At 39.5% G+C, this 15,493-nt stretch overlaps 1 protein-coding gene across 1 annotated transcript in view; it reads right to left on the bottom strand.

Annotated features, from left to right (window-relative positions):
- Positions 1-15,493, bottom strand: part of cntnap2a (contactin associated protein 2a) — a 351,965-nt gene that overhangs the window by 150,027 nt on the left and 186,445 nt on the right. The window contains exon 4 of the mRNA XM_056364796.1: positions 4,550-4,697. Within this exon, the coding sequence (XP_056220771.1) occupies positions 4,550-4,697 (148 nt within the window). The remainder of the gene's footprint in view (positions 1-4,549; positions 4,698-15,493) is intronic.

Raw genomic sequence — 15,493 nt, 5'->3', positions numbered from 1 at the left:
AAACCTAATAATAATAATAATAATAATAGCACTGTACTGTAACACTATATTTACACATCCCTTTTCCCCCCACACACTTATTGCACCTCTGAGCCTGAAGGCTACAACAATGCTCTTTTAGCTGTTTATGTGTTTGGCCTCAGTCCTACTACAGAGATAGATGCTATCCATAAACAAAATTTACATAAATACATTTCTTCGACTCGACAGATGATGATGGTGATACATCATCCTGACAACAGATTGAAAGTACTGTTGGCATAAATAGGCCACAGGTTGAAGTCAGATTTGATATGCTTGCATCCTTTTGAAATTCTGCTTGCATGAGAGTGATTGCGTTTGTATAGCAAATTAAATTTGTACTACTCTGTTTCTGTCTGACTCCCCTTTCTTTCAGATACTGGCTCTACTATTTCCTGACTCATCTATGAAATAATTGATTTTCTGTTGATCTTATGTTAATCAAAATGGAAATAAGCATGTAAATTTCACAGCATGGTGGATCATGTCTCCTTTATAGCCTCTAGCTCTGGCACAGGCACATAGACAACCATTCATTGCACAGTCCTAGATGAGTCATAATATGGTATTGCATTTAATTATCGAACATTTTCAAAACCTAGAATTATCATCTACAACCAACATATTTTATGATTATGCTGAAAACACAACATCAGTATATTTATCTGCCTCCTTCTCCTCCTACCACTTCTCTTTTGTGCTTTCTTCTTTCATCCTCTTTTCTTTGTCATTTCCCAACCCAGTATTTTTCCTCCCTTTCATATTTGAATTGGGAAGCAGGAAAATATTTACGAGAAGTTGATTCTAAGAGAAACGTAGACTTGGGGAGTGAGGAATGGGTAGATGAACAGACAAATGCATGAGCTCTCATTTCTGACTGAATGCTGAAGAAAGGAGCAGTGACAGCGTAATCATGAGAAAGCACTGCGGGCTTCAAAACACAGCTGACAGACAACTCTGAAAGATGACGCACCCAACCAGGGTATGTGTGTGTGTGTGTGTGTGTGTGTGTGTGTCAAAGTGCATGTCTGTTTGGGTTTGTATGTGTGTCTCTCTCTCTTTGTGTCATCACTGATATCCGAGTTGTAAGCATGCATTTACCTGATGTATTTATGGTGTGTCTCATCTGACAGATGTCAAAGCGTGGTGGACAACATTCATATCTGTCAGAAACACAAACATTCCCCGCGTTTATTTGGCCCGGAAACTGATATGTTCTTTTAATAGTACTATTGTTTACTTCAGACATTGTCAACCAATTGGTCTGTCTGTCTTGTCAAATGATAATATACCGAGACAACATAAGCAGTAGTCGTTGCTGAGGCAGAAATGAGAGCAACTCATTATGTATTTCTGTTCAAATTTTTCTAAACCTCAGTCTTATTCTACTGTAGCTGTGTATGTTGCCTGGATTTTGAAGAGTAGAATTTTTTTCTTCATGTGCTTTATGTGATTAAGAGAAAATTTTGATTCATGCATTCTTCAAATAATTGGTTCCATTTGAAAATCAAGTTTGAACCCTTTTTTTTTATTTCTTGAGAGCTGTCGGAGCACCTTTTTACAGCAGACATTTTGACTTGTTCTAGTAGGAAAAGTGCAGGTGTTACTAATCCAACAAGTATGTCAACTAAAAGAACTACATAGGTCTTTACCTAGGAGTGTCTTCTGAAATAAAACCCCTATGGCATACTGAACTTTCATTGCTGTGGTTTCAATAATAAACATGAAGGGTGGACCAGCGGGGTGTACTAGACTTTTGTCATCATGGTTACAATACAAACATGCACTTACAAAACAATCACAGTTTGGTTTGGTTCAGGCACAAAAACTATTTGGTTTAGGGGAAAATTATGGTTTAGGTTGAAGTACTTGGTTAAGGTTAGAGGACCTTCATATCCATGGTGATAATTGTAAAAATGCAGTTAATGTTGTGGTTTCAAATGGGAAGTAAACAATAGTCAGTGTTTGTGTCAAAGTCCTGTGTTTTGTCAACTCATCCATCCACTCCAACCTCATTCTAACGGTGAAGACCCACTGATTGCAGCATGAAGCGATGCAAGGTTTAATTCCATTCATTTTCTTTGGGAATAAAGCGAATTGCTTGGCAAGGCATTGTGGAATTCCAAGTGATATGGGACTGGGTTTAAAGTAAAAAATTAAAGAATTCACAGTTACAGTAAAGACCCACTGGAAACAAACAAATCGCACGACAACACAACATCTGCAACCTCGTGTTTGTTGCTGTAGCCGTTTCAATGCTCACTAGCTAGCCAGTAGCTTGCACATTAGCAAATATTGTGTTAATTGTGTTAAACCAAGACTTTGTTTTGGTTTTTACCTGCAATCCTGGGGTCAAGGACTTAGAAGAGAGGTATCCCAGAAAGTATAACAAAGATCTTGTCCTCAACAGAGCAGATAAATTTACTGGCTCACCACTGCATTTACTTTTACATTTCTTTTTTTAGACAAAGCACTGGTGCTCCACTAGGAGAATTTTGCATAAAGTCAAAAATGTTTTAACATTCGACCCATCCTCTTTGGTTGCTTCGCTTGTGTCCCCTGGAATCCCACACTGCCTTGCGATGTGATTAGCTTGGTTGCAATAGAAAATGAATAAGCTTGGGGCATCGAGTAGCGCAGTGGGTTACGCAGGCGCCACATATACAGAGGCTACAGTCCTCGCTGCAGCTGGCCCCCGGCTCGACTCCCGCATCGGACGGCCCTTTCCTGCGTGTCATTCCCCCTCTCTCTGCCTCCCCATCTCCTGTCTCTCTACTGTCCTGTCCATTAAAAAGGCACAAAAAGCCCCCAAAAAAAGAAAAGAAAATGAATGGGCTTGAACTCGGCATGGTGTCGCCCAATCTCAGTGGGTCTTCGCTGTAACCTGGACTTTGTTGCTCTTTATACAACACCACCTAACTTCCTCCTTTGCTCCTGTCATAATTACTACAGCCGCTAGAGATTGCCTAACATTAAAACCTAACTATGGGTTGTAATTAGCATAATATTAGTGGTTGCTCTGTTCTGTTCAGTTGTCCCATGACAGTGAACCAGCATCCGGGATCCTGCAGCAAAGCAAATGGTAACTTAAAGAGATTAAATTTTTAATGCAAAAACCCTCTACACATTCAGATAGCAATTACAGCCAGCAGGTTTTGAATTTTAGAAGGCCCTTTGCAGGAAGATTTGTAATATTATGTTAATAACTGACACGCTGTTTGAAGACTACTGACAAGTCTGTGGAGAAACTCCAGAATAAATAAATCAAATCTATCTTTAGTCAGTCTAATCTAATCAAAAAAATCAGTGTTAAAAAGCCAGCTTGGATCAAGCCCAGTCTAAAGCAAACTAGTAACAATCTCTGACAATACTTTGCAGGTATAGTATGAATTATGAAATAATCAAAGCAGGGCCTGCACTAATTGCTACCTGCTTCAGTGATTCTGCATCAGACTGATGGTGTCCATGGTTATCTTGTCATTCAGAAGTTCTCTGGCTTCTTTTATTGTCTTATAGAAAAACCAGGAATAACAGAATTATCACAGTGAACCTGCCAGGCACTATTCATAGTTAAAGTGGCTTAAAGTAAAATGTGCCTTCCAAGAAAGTGTGGCATTAAATGTCTATGCAAATCTCCCCGAATCCCCAGAATCCTATATTCGTTTTTTATAGTCCATATTAAGACCAGTGAGACCAACACTGCTAGTATTCTAGTGATTCTAGTAAAAAAAGCAACAAGTTGACTTTAACTTAGCACAAAAGCAGCCAGATCTATTAGAAGTGAAGCACATTCTGGTTGAAGTTTGTGGATGCAGTGATATTTGTGTGTGAGGAGAGAGGTGATGGGTATACACTTCTTCATCTGTGCATACACGTGTGCATCTGTGTGTCTGCTGTGTGTGTGTGTATTGCATCTTGTCATTCCTTATCATTACTGACTTGCTTTTCTTTTACATGGGTAGGAAATGAAACAAGGGAAATATAATCAAAAGCCTGAGGACTGACTGGAATGCAAGGCATGCCCTTGTATTCACACACAGACATACACACTCACAGACATATCCACACACAGTGTAATCGCATCTCTCGAATGAAAGATGTACGCGTGTCACTTATAATAGTAATTTATGCAGAGCCTTAATTGAAAATTGTTATCAAAATCAATTTGGCAGCCTTTAATAGGATGAGAGCAAAGAGGCTGCAAGAGAGTTAGTTCCCTGGATGATACATTTCTTACAAAGCAGGAGACAGTGCGTGGATATCTTTGTATCCATATGTGTCTGTCTGTCTATAACTATGCAACGCATATTTCTCCACATACATTTCCAAGCCGAATTTGTGTTTGACTCCTACACGGAAGTTCAGTAGCTCATAAAGAAAAAACCCTCTGACATGATTGGAGCTGAAAAACCATCATTAGGTTCTCCCTATGGATCTATAATAGTAAATGGTAATAATACTTGATGAAGTACAAACAGGTTGACAGCAAAAAGGTTCGCAGTGCAGGTGTGTGTTTGTCTCCACTCACAGTAGGAGCAGCCATAGACTTCTATGCGAAGACCAATCCGTCCCTCCTCGCTCCAGTCCAGCGGGACGAGTCTGAGGAAGCGAGCCACGATCTCCTGCTGCAGCTCATGGCGGACTGAGCTCTCTGAATTGGAGTTCCCAGAGAAGGCCTGTGCACACAAACAGTCGAGTACACACACATAGACAGACACACAATGATATTAAACACATCAAAGCCACAGTCATGCAGCCAAACAAACAGCTTCAGGAGTTAGAACAAGAGCATTTGTTCGACTCACAACATCCTGCCCTGAAGGTGCACACTCACAAAACATACAAAATAATTATGAGTCTACAAATCTAATATGCCTGCTTTAAGAAATTCTGACTGCAGAGGATTTAAAGAGGAAATTGCACATTGTATCAAACTTGATAAAATGAACCTCAATGTCACTTCGTTTCACATTTAGGCTGATTTGTTGGTCCTCAAAGATTAATGGCTTGTAACTGATGGGATTTAGATTTCCTTGTCGTATTAGCATGTCATGTTCTACACATTCAGTTGACGCAGTGTCTGAAAATCCAGCCTCCAGAAAACAATTTAAAATATTGTCTACAAACAAAACAAATATTTACAAAACCAGTGAGAACCTTGTGCCTCTGCAGAATTGCCCAATGTCTGTGGAGTTATTTACTTAACTTTGTGCATACAGTAAAAGTGTATGCGACACAAAATCACACTGATGAAAGCTTTGTTCTTGGCTTTTATTAATACAGTATTCTTTCCTCATATAGATAGGCAAAAAAAAAATGTGCATTTTATGACTAAAGCATGAAAGTTTCAGCATATAATCTACATACCCCAAGGTTTTATTTCAGATGTGGAGGCAATTTGTATCTGACTTCTGGTGACCTTGAGAGGTCATTGATCTCCGCATTGCATTTTCCAGTTTTTGCACCATTTCTCCATTATAATCATTTATATATTTGCCAAGATTGCATAAATATGTGTATTTGCTGCTGTGGCCATGTAACATAATTTTGCTTAGAGCATCAATTTTACAGGGGGACTGCATACCCCACCATTTCCAGGTGTTAAGGCAGCATATTCATGAATTTCCCCTAGGGGATAAATAAATTATCTATCTATCTATCTATCTATCTATCTATCTATCTATCTATCTATCTATAGCTTGTTAAAAACACTGACAACTTCTGCTGTGTGTTCTATGGAATTACATGACTAGCCAGCACATTAGTGAACATTCTAATCAGAAGTTAGCATGCTAGTTTGGTATGGACCACACTGATTACTCCAGGTGGCTCTGCCCTGTCCCAGAGGTTACATCTGAAATGCCTCCATGTCTGAAAATAAATTTCATGGTTTATAGAAGCAGTTGAGAAGGTTTCATGCTTTAGTCAAAAAATGCACAATAACATTCCACATCCAAGCTTATCTATTGCACTGTTACATGTTCTTTTGAGGAACATGGTTTAACAGTTCCTCCTGTGCCTGGAGCAACAGCATGGCAGCAATTCACCAATGATGGTGAGGAAATAATAACAGATTTAATAATAAAGTGTCATCAAGCTACAGTATATTTGTTGGTTCTTCAGAACTATAATGATTATGATTATAAAGATTCACTGGGACCATTCTATAAGCTTTCAGTTAAGGTAAAGCTTACTAATAGGTTCCATTATTGTTGCAATTGTATTATAACTTTGTGTTGATTACTGAAAAGCAATGATATTAGCTTATGTTTAAATGCTGTACGTACATCTGGCTAAAATAATCTGGTATTTGGACACCTCTTCTCTTCTTTCCTTTCCTCTTTGCTCCTCTCTGTTCCTCTTGCCTAGTGTTTCTTATTTCACTTGACCTGGCACAGCATCATTTAGAGCCTCTAACTGCACACTAATGCACTTCACCACAGTCCCTGAACTATTTCTCCACTCCTCTCTGAAGTAAACATACAAACCATAACCTCTTTCGCCTTCCACATACATATGTACAGTTAGCACAAACTATTATGGAGAAACATCATTAACAGCATAGCAGGTAACTAGATGAGCGCAAGACACTAGGCAGCCATGTGTTATTTTAGATAAGACGCGAAGTGGGCTGGGCAGTGGATGAGTGAGGGCGGAAAAAAGCTCTGCTAAAGACAGTCTGCTTTGAGCTGACTCCTCAGTGACCCAAGCATGTACCCCTGAAGATATGCTATCTGAAAAGAAGGAGATGGTCAAGAGTTCACACTAAGCTCAGAGCCACTGAACTTCAGCCGTAGCGAGGGAGTGGACACAAGGTGAACAGTGCCTCTATCTCCTCTATGCCTTTACTGCACTTTCATTTTTAATCTTTATTTATCCAGAAAAGGTTAACTGAGCACACAAACATACACACACACACACTTTTTTATTGGTGCCCTGCTTCAAATTCACCCAACTCCACATGAGTCATCGGGGAGCCCTTCAGTATACTTTAACTGCAGCTTCTACTCTCTGTAGGTGCACAGGTCCTGAAGATCTGGGTTAAGTGATTTACTCAAGGGAAGATCGCTGTTTTTGAAAGAGAGGTTTGCAACACATTCACAAGGTGTAACCAGCAATTAAAACTACAGTTATATCAAACACAGGTTTCCTGTTGGTTATGTCAGAGCTATAGCTATTCATAAAAAGGAAACCATTCGTAATGTTCCCACTCAGTCCCTGTTACTGAATGGTTCCTGAGCACATGGAATAGCGTAGTTTTGAGAACATTTTGACTTTTCCCTGTCGCCTTTTTGCACACAGTTTGAATATGTCCAGTGGTGAGATTTTTATTCACCACCATGAGATCAAGTAGTATCTCTATTCACGTGTAGGAAAATATGTTTAATCTTTCCAAAGACTGAACACTGGTGTAACAAGCTTAGCAATTTACCCCTTAAAATTATATCAACAGAAGTGCACACAGTATTTTCTCTGTAGTTAATATTTCTTAATCACAAAAACTAAAAAAAATCTAGCTGCCCTCTTTAAATCACACCCGGAGAAATCCAAAAGCTAAATTTACAGTTAAACATATCGTCAAAAACCTCTGAGAGAAGAAAAAATGGTTAAAAATGTCCCCAGAACTGAAATATGTCTTTAATCACTTGGGCTAGCACCATCCTGTGGAGTTGTTTGTACATTTCTCAGCTTCTCTCTCTACAACATTTTTCTCTCTTCTCTTTTGCTGTCAAATCTTCTCCATCCTCCTTCTCATCCTGTGCTCTCTGTTTCATGTTTGTCCTTCACTATTCTGTTTCCAAAATGCCTGTGGCCCTGGCTCCGGATTGAAGCACAAAAAGCACAAATGTATCAATTTGCATGCACACATGCAAGAACATATGCATATGTGCACACAGACACAACCACCCGCACACCACCTTGCCATTTAAACCTTTCTGTAACATTAAAAACCTGATATCACCCTTAAGCTCATTTCATATTTGGAAATAAAATCCTAATAAAACTCTGAAGACTGTATATCTTCTGAGGATTTAGCTCAGTGCGTGCTGAAGACTTTACTTCTTTTTGTCCGGCTGACACTCTTCTCTCCTTGCCCCTGTCAAGGTATAAGAGAGAGAGAGAGCGAGAGAAGGAAAGAGAGAGGGAACAAAACCATTTTTGTCTCCCAAAAACTCCATCCCCCATCCCCATTTCCCAGCTTCCTTCTTTTATTTCTCTATTGTGTTCATCCCTCTATTCGGCACTTATCTGTGCTTGGCTGAATGAACAGCTCAATTCAAAAGGCATTACTATGCAGAATGGAGGGCAGAAGGTAGGATAGGGAAGAGAGGAGGAGGAGGAGGAGGAGCAGGGTGAAGAGGAGGTAAAAGTTGTGGATGCTGAACATCTCGCAAAAGTCTGTCTAGTCAACCATTAAATTCCCTCTCCTCCAAAGTCAAATCATTAACTAGCAAACCAATGAGTAATTGTGAATTTGTGTGTGTTTCACAGCGTATTGTGTGTATGTGTAACCGTTTATGTCAGCATATGTGTGTGCGTAAGTGTTAGGCAACTTGAGAGCTTAGACACTTTGACGTTTTGTTTAATCAAGAACTGAGGTAATTTACGGCAACAAAGGCCACAAAGTGCCTAAAGCAACTTTCAGTTTTTACTCTGGGTATGTGTGTGTGTGTGTGTGTGTGTGTGTGTGTGTGTGTGTGTGTGTGTGGTGGTTTTATTATATTTGTGGGGTCTGAGAGCTTTGTGGGGATCAAAATGCTGGAACCCACAAGACCAAATGTTTGAGGGTTAAGACTTGGTTATGGTTACGTGTTCAGTTGTGATGGTTAAGGTTAGGGCCTAGGGAATGCATTTTGTCAATGACGGGCTCACACAAATATAGTAAGACAAAGATGTGCGTACGTGCGTGTGTGTGTGCAAGTAGATTCAAATAGGAAAATATTTGCTCTGATTCTTTGTACTGCTGTGAGGATGTGCATTAAATTTAAGAATATTAAAAACTAAACTTGCTGTGATTTAAAAGTTTAAACAAGCAAAGTTTGTAAAGAAAACCTTGGATGAGAATAGAAACATCACGGAGCTGTCACATGATTTTAGCAAACCACGAGATCAGTAAAGGAAAAGCAAAGAGAGAAAATTTGACTTGGGAAAACAAAAATAATGAGGAAAGCTGAGAGCCAGCCATTCTCCTTGTTGGGCATTTGGAACAGCAGTGCTGCTGTCATTCAGCAAAGAACAAGCTAATCACTTTACTACAGCTGGTCAACAAATACCCCCGTGGTCTGCTCTGTCTCACACACAAATACACACACATCATTCGCAATTTAAACAAGATACACATGCATGTTGGCATGCTTGTGTCTATACACACATCCTGGCATTCATGCACTCCACCCACGTACATATACACCCATTATTTACTTGCTCAGCAGCAGCTATCCCTCCTACTTACTCCTCACTCACTTACTTATTCTACTTGGCTGCATGTATTTCATTTCCTGAATGTGAATCTGTCATTTCTGTCTGTGTGTGTCTGTTTGTGTGTCAGTGAATATCTATCTATATGTGTGAGTGTATGTCTGTCTCTCTGTTTTGACAGCCAGAGACAGGCTTTTCCAGAGAACAGATCTCCAGATACTGAGAAACAACAAGTGAAAGCTATTTTCTGGCGTTCGCTTGTTGCTGCTGGACTCTTTGTTAGACCAGCCCAGAGGCAGGGCCATTGTATGTGTGTGAGGATTTGTGTGTGTGTTCCTTGCTAACAGAGGCAGGGGAAATCAGTCCGGCCTGGTCTGGTCTTTTGTTTTTATCGACAAGTGTATGGGACAAAACAGAAGGGCCGTAGAGAAATTTGTGTTTCTGTGAAGCCCTGTGGGTGGTTGTGTTTGTGTGGGTATGTGCCTTTAGTGTGCCAAGAAAACAGGACAAAGTGTAGTAATGCTAAATTTAAGTCATGAATCTTTAAACTGTTTTAAAGACACAGAGAATTAGAGTGAATTAGAGTGTTACAACGGGGTGTTTATTCCTGTCGCTTGTCTAAAACTAGATCCCTAAAATACAATGGACTTTGTGAACTGGCTTTATTGAACACAAAAAGTTTGCCACATTGGAAGAAGAGATTCTTCATCTCCTCCGGCTAACCATTTCTTGACACTTGCTCACAAAATTAAAATTCTGGGCTACACAGTCAATCAAGCCTCCCACTAGGGGTGGAGACCACAACCAAGTTCTGCTGCAGGCAGAAGCTAAATGGATTTTTGATCTGAGTGTACAGCTGTAGACAGGCTCTATGAGGAACTTCCTCTGAGCTGTATCCTGTAACTTTTTGTCATTTCTTTTTATGCTTATATAAGCATTTGTTTTTGTATAGTTTCAATTGTCTGCTCTTTCTGATGGTTTGTTGTTATTAAAGTATCATCCAATTTTTTTTTAACATTCCTTCTAATTACTAATGTAATTAATGCTTGTTCTATAATGTTCATGCTTATCTTCCCCAGTCTGTATGTATCTAGAAGCTTTTGATATCCTTGACATCATTTAGGCTGTCCCAGTGGAGACCTCACACCTTTATTCTTAATTTCCAGCATCTCCCTCAAACAGCCTTCAATGCTATTGGAGGAAGAACACTGACCTTGAACTGAACTGCACTGCGTGTTTCATTATAACTATTTACTGTATATGTGTCTTTCTGCACATCAAACGATTTAATGCATAGTTTTATTTGTGCAGGCAAGGTGTTTTGAACATTCTTTGTTATTTTATTGGGGCCAGTGCATTATATGCCTTTGTGTCTGTTATAGCCATGTGCCAGAACATTCCTCCTCAGTTCAGTCTCTCATTAACTGCCCTCACCTGCTGAAAGGAGCTCCCATAGAGGGGGTAACAAAGGGAACTAGAATCTTTTCTTTGCTTCAAATACATTATTAGGGGAAAAAATGAGGTACACTTCCAGAACATTTCATGCAAATACTTTTTCATACATTTCCATTTGGCTCATTAATTACTGTAGAGCAATCAAAAGAAAGGAATTGCTCTATAAAAATCAAACATTTTAGCATCACACCATCATCTGTATTTCCTCCCCTGACTACACTACATTATCGTTGGTGTGCAAAGTATTTCCATGCACTGAATTAAATTTTGCAGAGACAGACACACATGCACGCATGCACACACACACACAGAAAGAATAGAGTTTTAAGAGCCCATTACTCAGGCTGTGAACATTTGGCACCTTCTCTCCCCTCTGCTCACCACAGACCAACACTGATGGAGTGAAGACTGCCTCCCTGGCTCTGCTATAAATTCTCAAAGGCTACGTGTGTGTGTGTGTGTGTGTGTGTGTGTGTGTGTGTGTGTGTGTGTGTGTATGTGTGTTAGTGTGTGTGTGTGTGTGTGTGGGCGGGGGTGTGTGTGCAACTGCCAACATTTTACTAACTTATTATGTGTTTGTGTATGTCTGTTTTGACATGATGTTTGAGAGGGCCAGCATTTCCACTCTCTTCCACTCTTGATTCGACGTGTATTTCACCACCTACTCACTAAGAGCTTTGACATTTGTTGTAAGACCCACAAGAGCCATTTAGAAAGAGAGGTATTCTTCAAAATGAGTCAGACAGACGTCACTCATCACAGTCCAGCTGAGACGGAGACAGTGCGGTCAGAGACAGTGCAGTCAAAACAATGGCAAATGTGCAATATCACTAAACTCTTCAGTGCCTTGTCTTGTCCACTGTCACACACTGTCATGGCAGTATTATTAAAATTTTATGGCAGCCACTTAAGTTGTGCCACAGGAGACCCACCGGGAAGTGTCCTCTCCATCTATTTCAATTCATCATCCTCGTTATTCACACTCAGCAATTTTTTAATTCCCATACAACTCTTATCTTGAATGAACTGGCATTAAAGAGGCTGATGCTCAAGTCCTGTGAAGTCACTACAGCAGAACAAGATACAGAGCCGGAAGTTAGAAGAGACTTTATATCAATGTAGACGAAAAAAGTCATAAAAAGTCAGATCTATGACTGCGAGCAACGTGTTCCTCTGTGGTCTTATTATTTTAATTCTAACATACTGGACTGTAATGCTGGATGTGATCATTCATTTACAATTACCAGTGGAAACTGGTCAGCGGTCGTCAATGTGAGTGAATCTGTGGGTGCGTGTACATGCACTCATGCATGCAGGTGCCTGATTACCTCTGTTAATATCTGTATGTCCTGAGTCAGTATGAGTCACAATCAAAACAAGAACCTAGTATCTATAATTACACACATGAAACTGAATGCTAACCTCTAAAAGATCTTACATTAATATCAAATGAGTGCACCTCATTTGCTCTGATGGAAATGGATCTCCTTTGATCCCTTTCCCAATCCATCTCATCAGCTGGTACCAGTTGCTCTTTGGTTGGTGGCAATCAATCAGCTCCATCTGCGACTTATCTCATTACATGGTCTTGGACCACTGGCTTGAGTTCAACAATGCTTGGTTGAATGTATTCATCTTTACATAACATTTTGTAAAGGATGCTTGTCTCCAGAACAATTAATAATCAATGAGATAATAGGTGCCCAAGAATACTCAGACAGAACAACAATGATTGATTGTACAATCACTTGTCATTTGAAGAATGTGTTTCCCTCTACAGTGCATTTATTCTCAAGGACAGTTTTATTGATGTGAGACAACACTTACCAATAATGTTGTACATGTGGCCATCTTCACAACATGGATGTATGAATGTTTGGTTGGAATATTGGGCTGGTTGAAAAGATTTCTATTTGAGGTAATGAAAGTGTGGCATTATTGAAACATTTGAAGCTTCTTTCCAGTACAGTTGTACTGGATGTGGTTTCTGGCAGTTATAATTAGAGCAAAGAAATTAGTCCAATATTTCTGTTTACATAGAATCTCCCTTTCTCCTAATCCTGATATTAGTGCAGTGAAGTTTCATTCTCTCTCCCACTCACAAACACTTTAATCATTCCAGACCCATCATAAGCGAAGCTCTAAAAATATTATATGTGATATGACACTTACAAAAATGAAAAAATATTTATAAAGTATAGTAAATACAAAGTAAAACTATAGTAGCACGCCAGCCTAGATCTGGAGGACCCCTCCTGATGACTCAATTACAAGCTGACATTTAGCAGGCTGCAGATTTGCCAGCTAAATGTGAACTTGCGAGTGAGGTAAAAGCCAGTCACATTAGGTTATTTTCAACACAGGGATCACCTCCCCTTTGGTTGTGGTATGATGCTGCTTCTGCAAAATATGATAGTAGTGTGCCATTGTAACTAAATAGCTCTTAGAAATACTTGTGGTTGTAACTAGTCGTTCTAATATGTAAATACTATAGCCCAAGACTTTCAAATTCGAGACCAGTTCCTCTATCTTCATAGGCACCCCCTCCTTTATAAGCACTTTCATTCATATATACAAAATATATTGAGATTCTTACTTTTGTCTTTACGACACTAACCATTGTGTTGTGTTTTTTCCTAGCTTTAATACCATCATTTGCTTTAGTGCCGTCTCTTGCACTAATGTACACTTATTTTCCTTTCCTTCCGCCTAATGTAAGCCACTCTAGATAAAAGTGGATGAAAGGGAAATGTATGAGGCACTGAATTTCTGTAAATAATCAGATGCAAAAACGTGGAGGACCTATCCTATTATGCTCATTTCCAGCCTGATATTTTTATTCTCACACTCCACCAGTGTCTTTGCATGACTCACAGTTGAAAAACAATCCTTATTTATCTCCTACTGCCTATTATGCAGCCCCTCAGTTGAGCCTGACTGAAACAGGCCAACTTCTGAAAGCCTGCCGAGCTGCAGCCCCTAGTGCTTCTGAGCACCAGCCATCCTCTCTCCAGAGTGGAGGTTCTGACAGCTAACTGTAAAACTACTAATTAACATAATATAACTGTCTGGAAATGGCAGCTAATCAAATCCATCCATACATGTTAGAGCCCAGATCCATGAGTTGACAGCACAAACATCAACAGACTACAGTAGGACATCTCCTGTTTTGGTAACTATTACGCCCATTACTTCCTTACTGTGTAATATAACACTGAATTTAGTCTTTCAATTACAATCCATAAATACATTTTTTTTCTGTAAATACCCCTGTTACATGTACATGTCGGAAATGCGCTAATAGGCCAAATGAAGTGGAAAATGTCTTCTGTCAGGAAATACCAAAGCTAACGCTGATAAGAAAATGTCATTCTGCTATCACCAAATGACTGTAGTAAACCTGCACCATTGTTTTTGTGTATGCTGGAGTGCATTACATGCCTATAATACTAGTAAAATAGACTGTTTTGGGAGAACGAGCTGAGCTTGGAGTGGATGACGACATAAATCAGTCTGTGACGAGCTGACATCAGCTTGTCAAGAAAGTAAGAAGAACGGCTGGAAACCTTGTGTTTCCCTGATCTTTTGTGTCACATGGATTACTTTTACATACATTTACCTCATTTTTTTAAACTTTTTAATATGGAGATCCAACATTGTAACATTATATAGCATAATTAGTCCACTTTCAAGGGTCTATTTGTAAGTTTTCTCTGCCGCCAAAAGTAGTTTCTTGCTGAAGAGCTTCAGCCATCATTGCATTTACAGGACAAGAGGTTATAATACGCCCTCTGAGCAGCGCTAAGTCTGCAGGGCAGATTGGAGGCTACGGTAAGACGCTATCGGAAAGTGACGAGACGAGCCGGGGCTATCTGGTTAATGGTTAACTTCAGTAGAAGAAAAGACGTGACAGAGACAGGAGTTGACATTGGTGTTGCTTTCCACCTCTGGAAACAGCTCTAAGCAAGAAAAGGAATGAAGTTTGATGCTGAACTTGCAATGTTTTTGCTAGACTGGAAACAGCTGGTAAAGCTAACTGACTATGCTGACTATGTAGCAATAGCAAAACTTACAAATAGCTCCTTTGATTCACTCATGTTCAAAACATCAGCACTGTATTTTCATTTCTTTTGGTATTTCCTTCTTTAGAAGAAATCGTGTCCAAAATCAGTGTGAAATATTATACAAAGTTATGAAAAGCTGCACTCTGTAAAAAGTGAAAAGCAGAGGTGGGAAGTACATTTACTCTAGTACAAGTACAGTTCTAGAAATGTGTACTCTGCTCGATTGTTTTCAATTTGGGATTATTTTGTTACATTTCAGAACCTCAAGTAATTACTGGAACCAAGTCGGGTCTCAATGTTTTATTTATCTAAGTCTTTTTGTCATTGAACCATATTGTTTACCGTGAATCTGTAGTGACACTGACTCACTAGAGACACTGACACTTTTGTTAGTTTATATGTTCTGGTGTGCTGAAGGTACAACTCTAATTCAGCGGGTAAATGTGAGATGTAATCTTGTTTCACACTTACTTTTTACTGACATACAGTACGTATATGAGTTTAATGAATCACTGTTGGTGTTGGTGTGGGAT

The sequence above is a fragment of the Seriola aureovittata genome, chromosome 20, assembly GCF_021018895.1.
Source record: "Seriola aureovittata isolate HTS-2021-v1 ecotype China chromosome 20, ASM2101889v1, whole genome shotgun sequence".
NCBI classification, from domain to species: domain Eukaryota; kingdom Metazoa; phylum Chordata; class Actinopteri; order Carangiformes; family Carangidae; genus Seriola; species Seriola aureovittata.
This window is presented reverse-complemented; position numbering and strand designations above follow the sequence as displayed.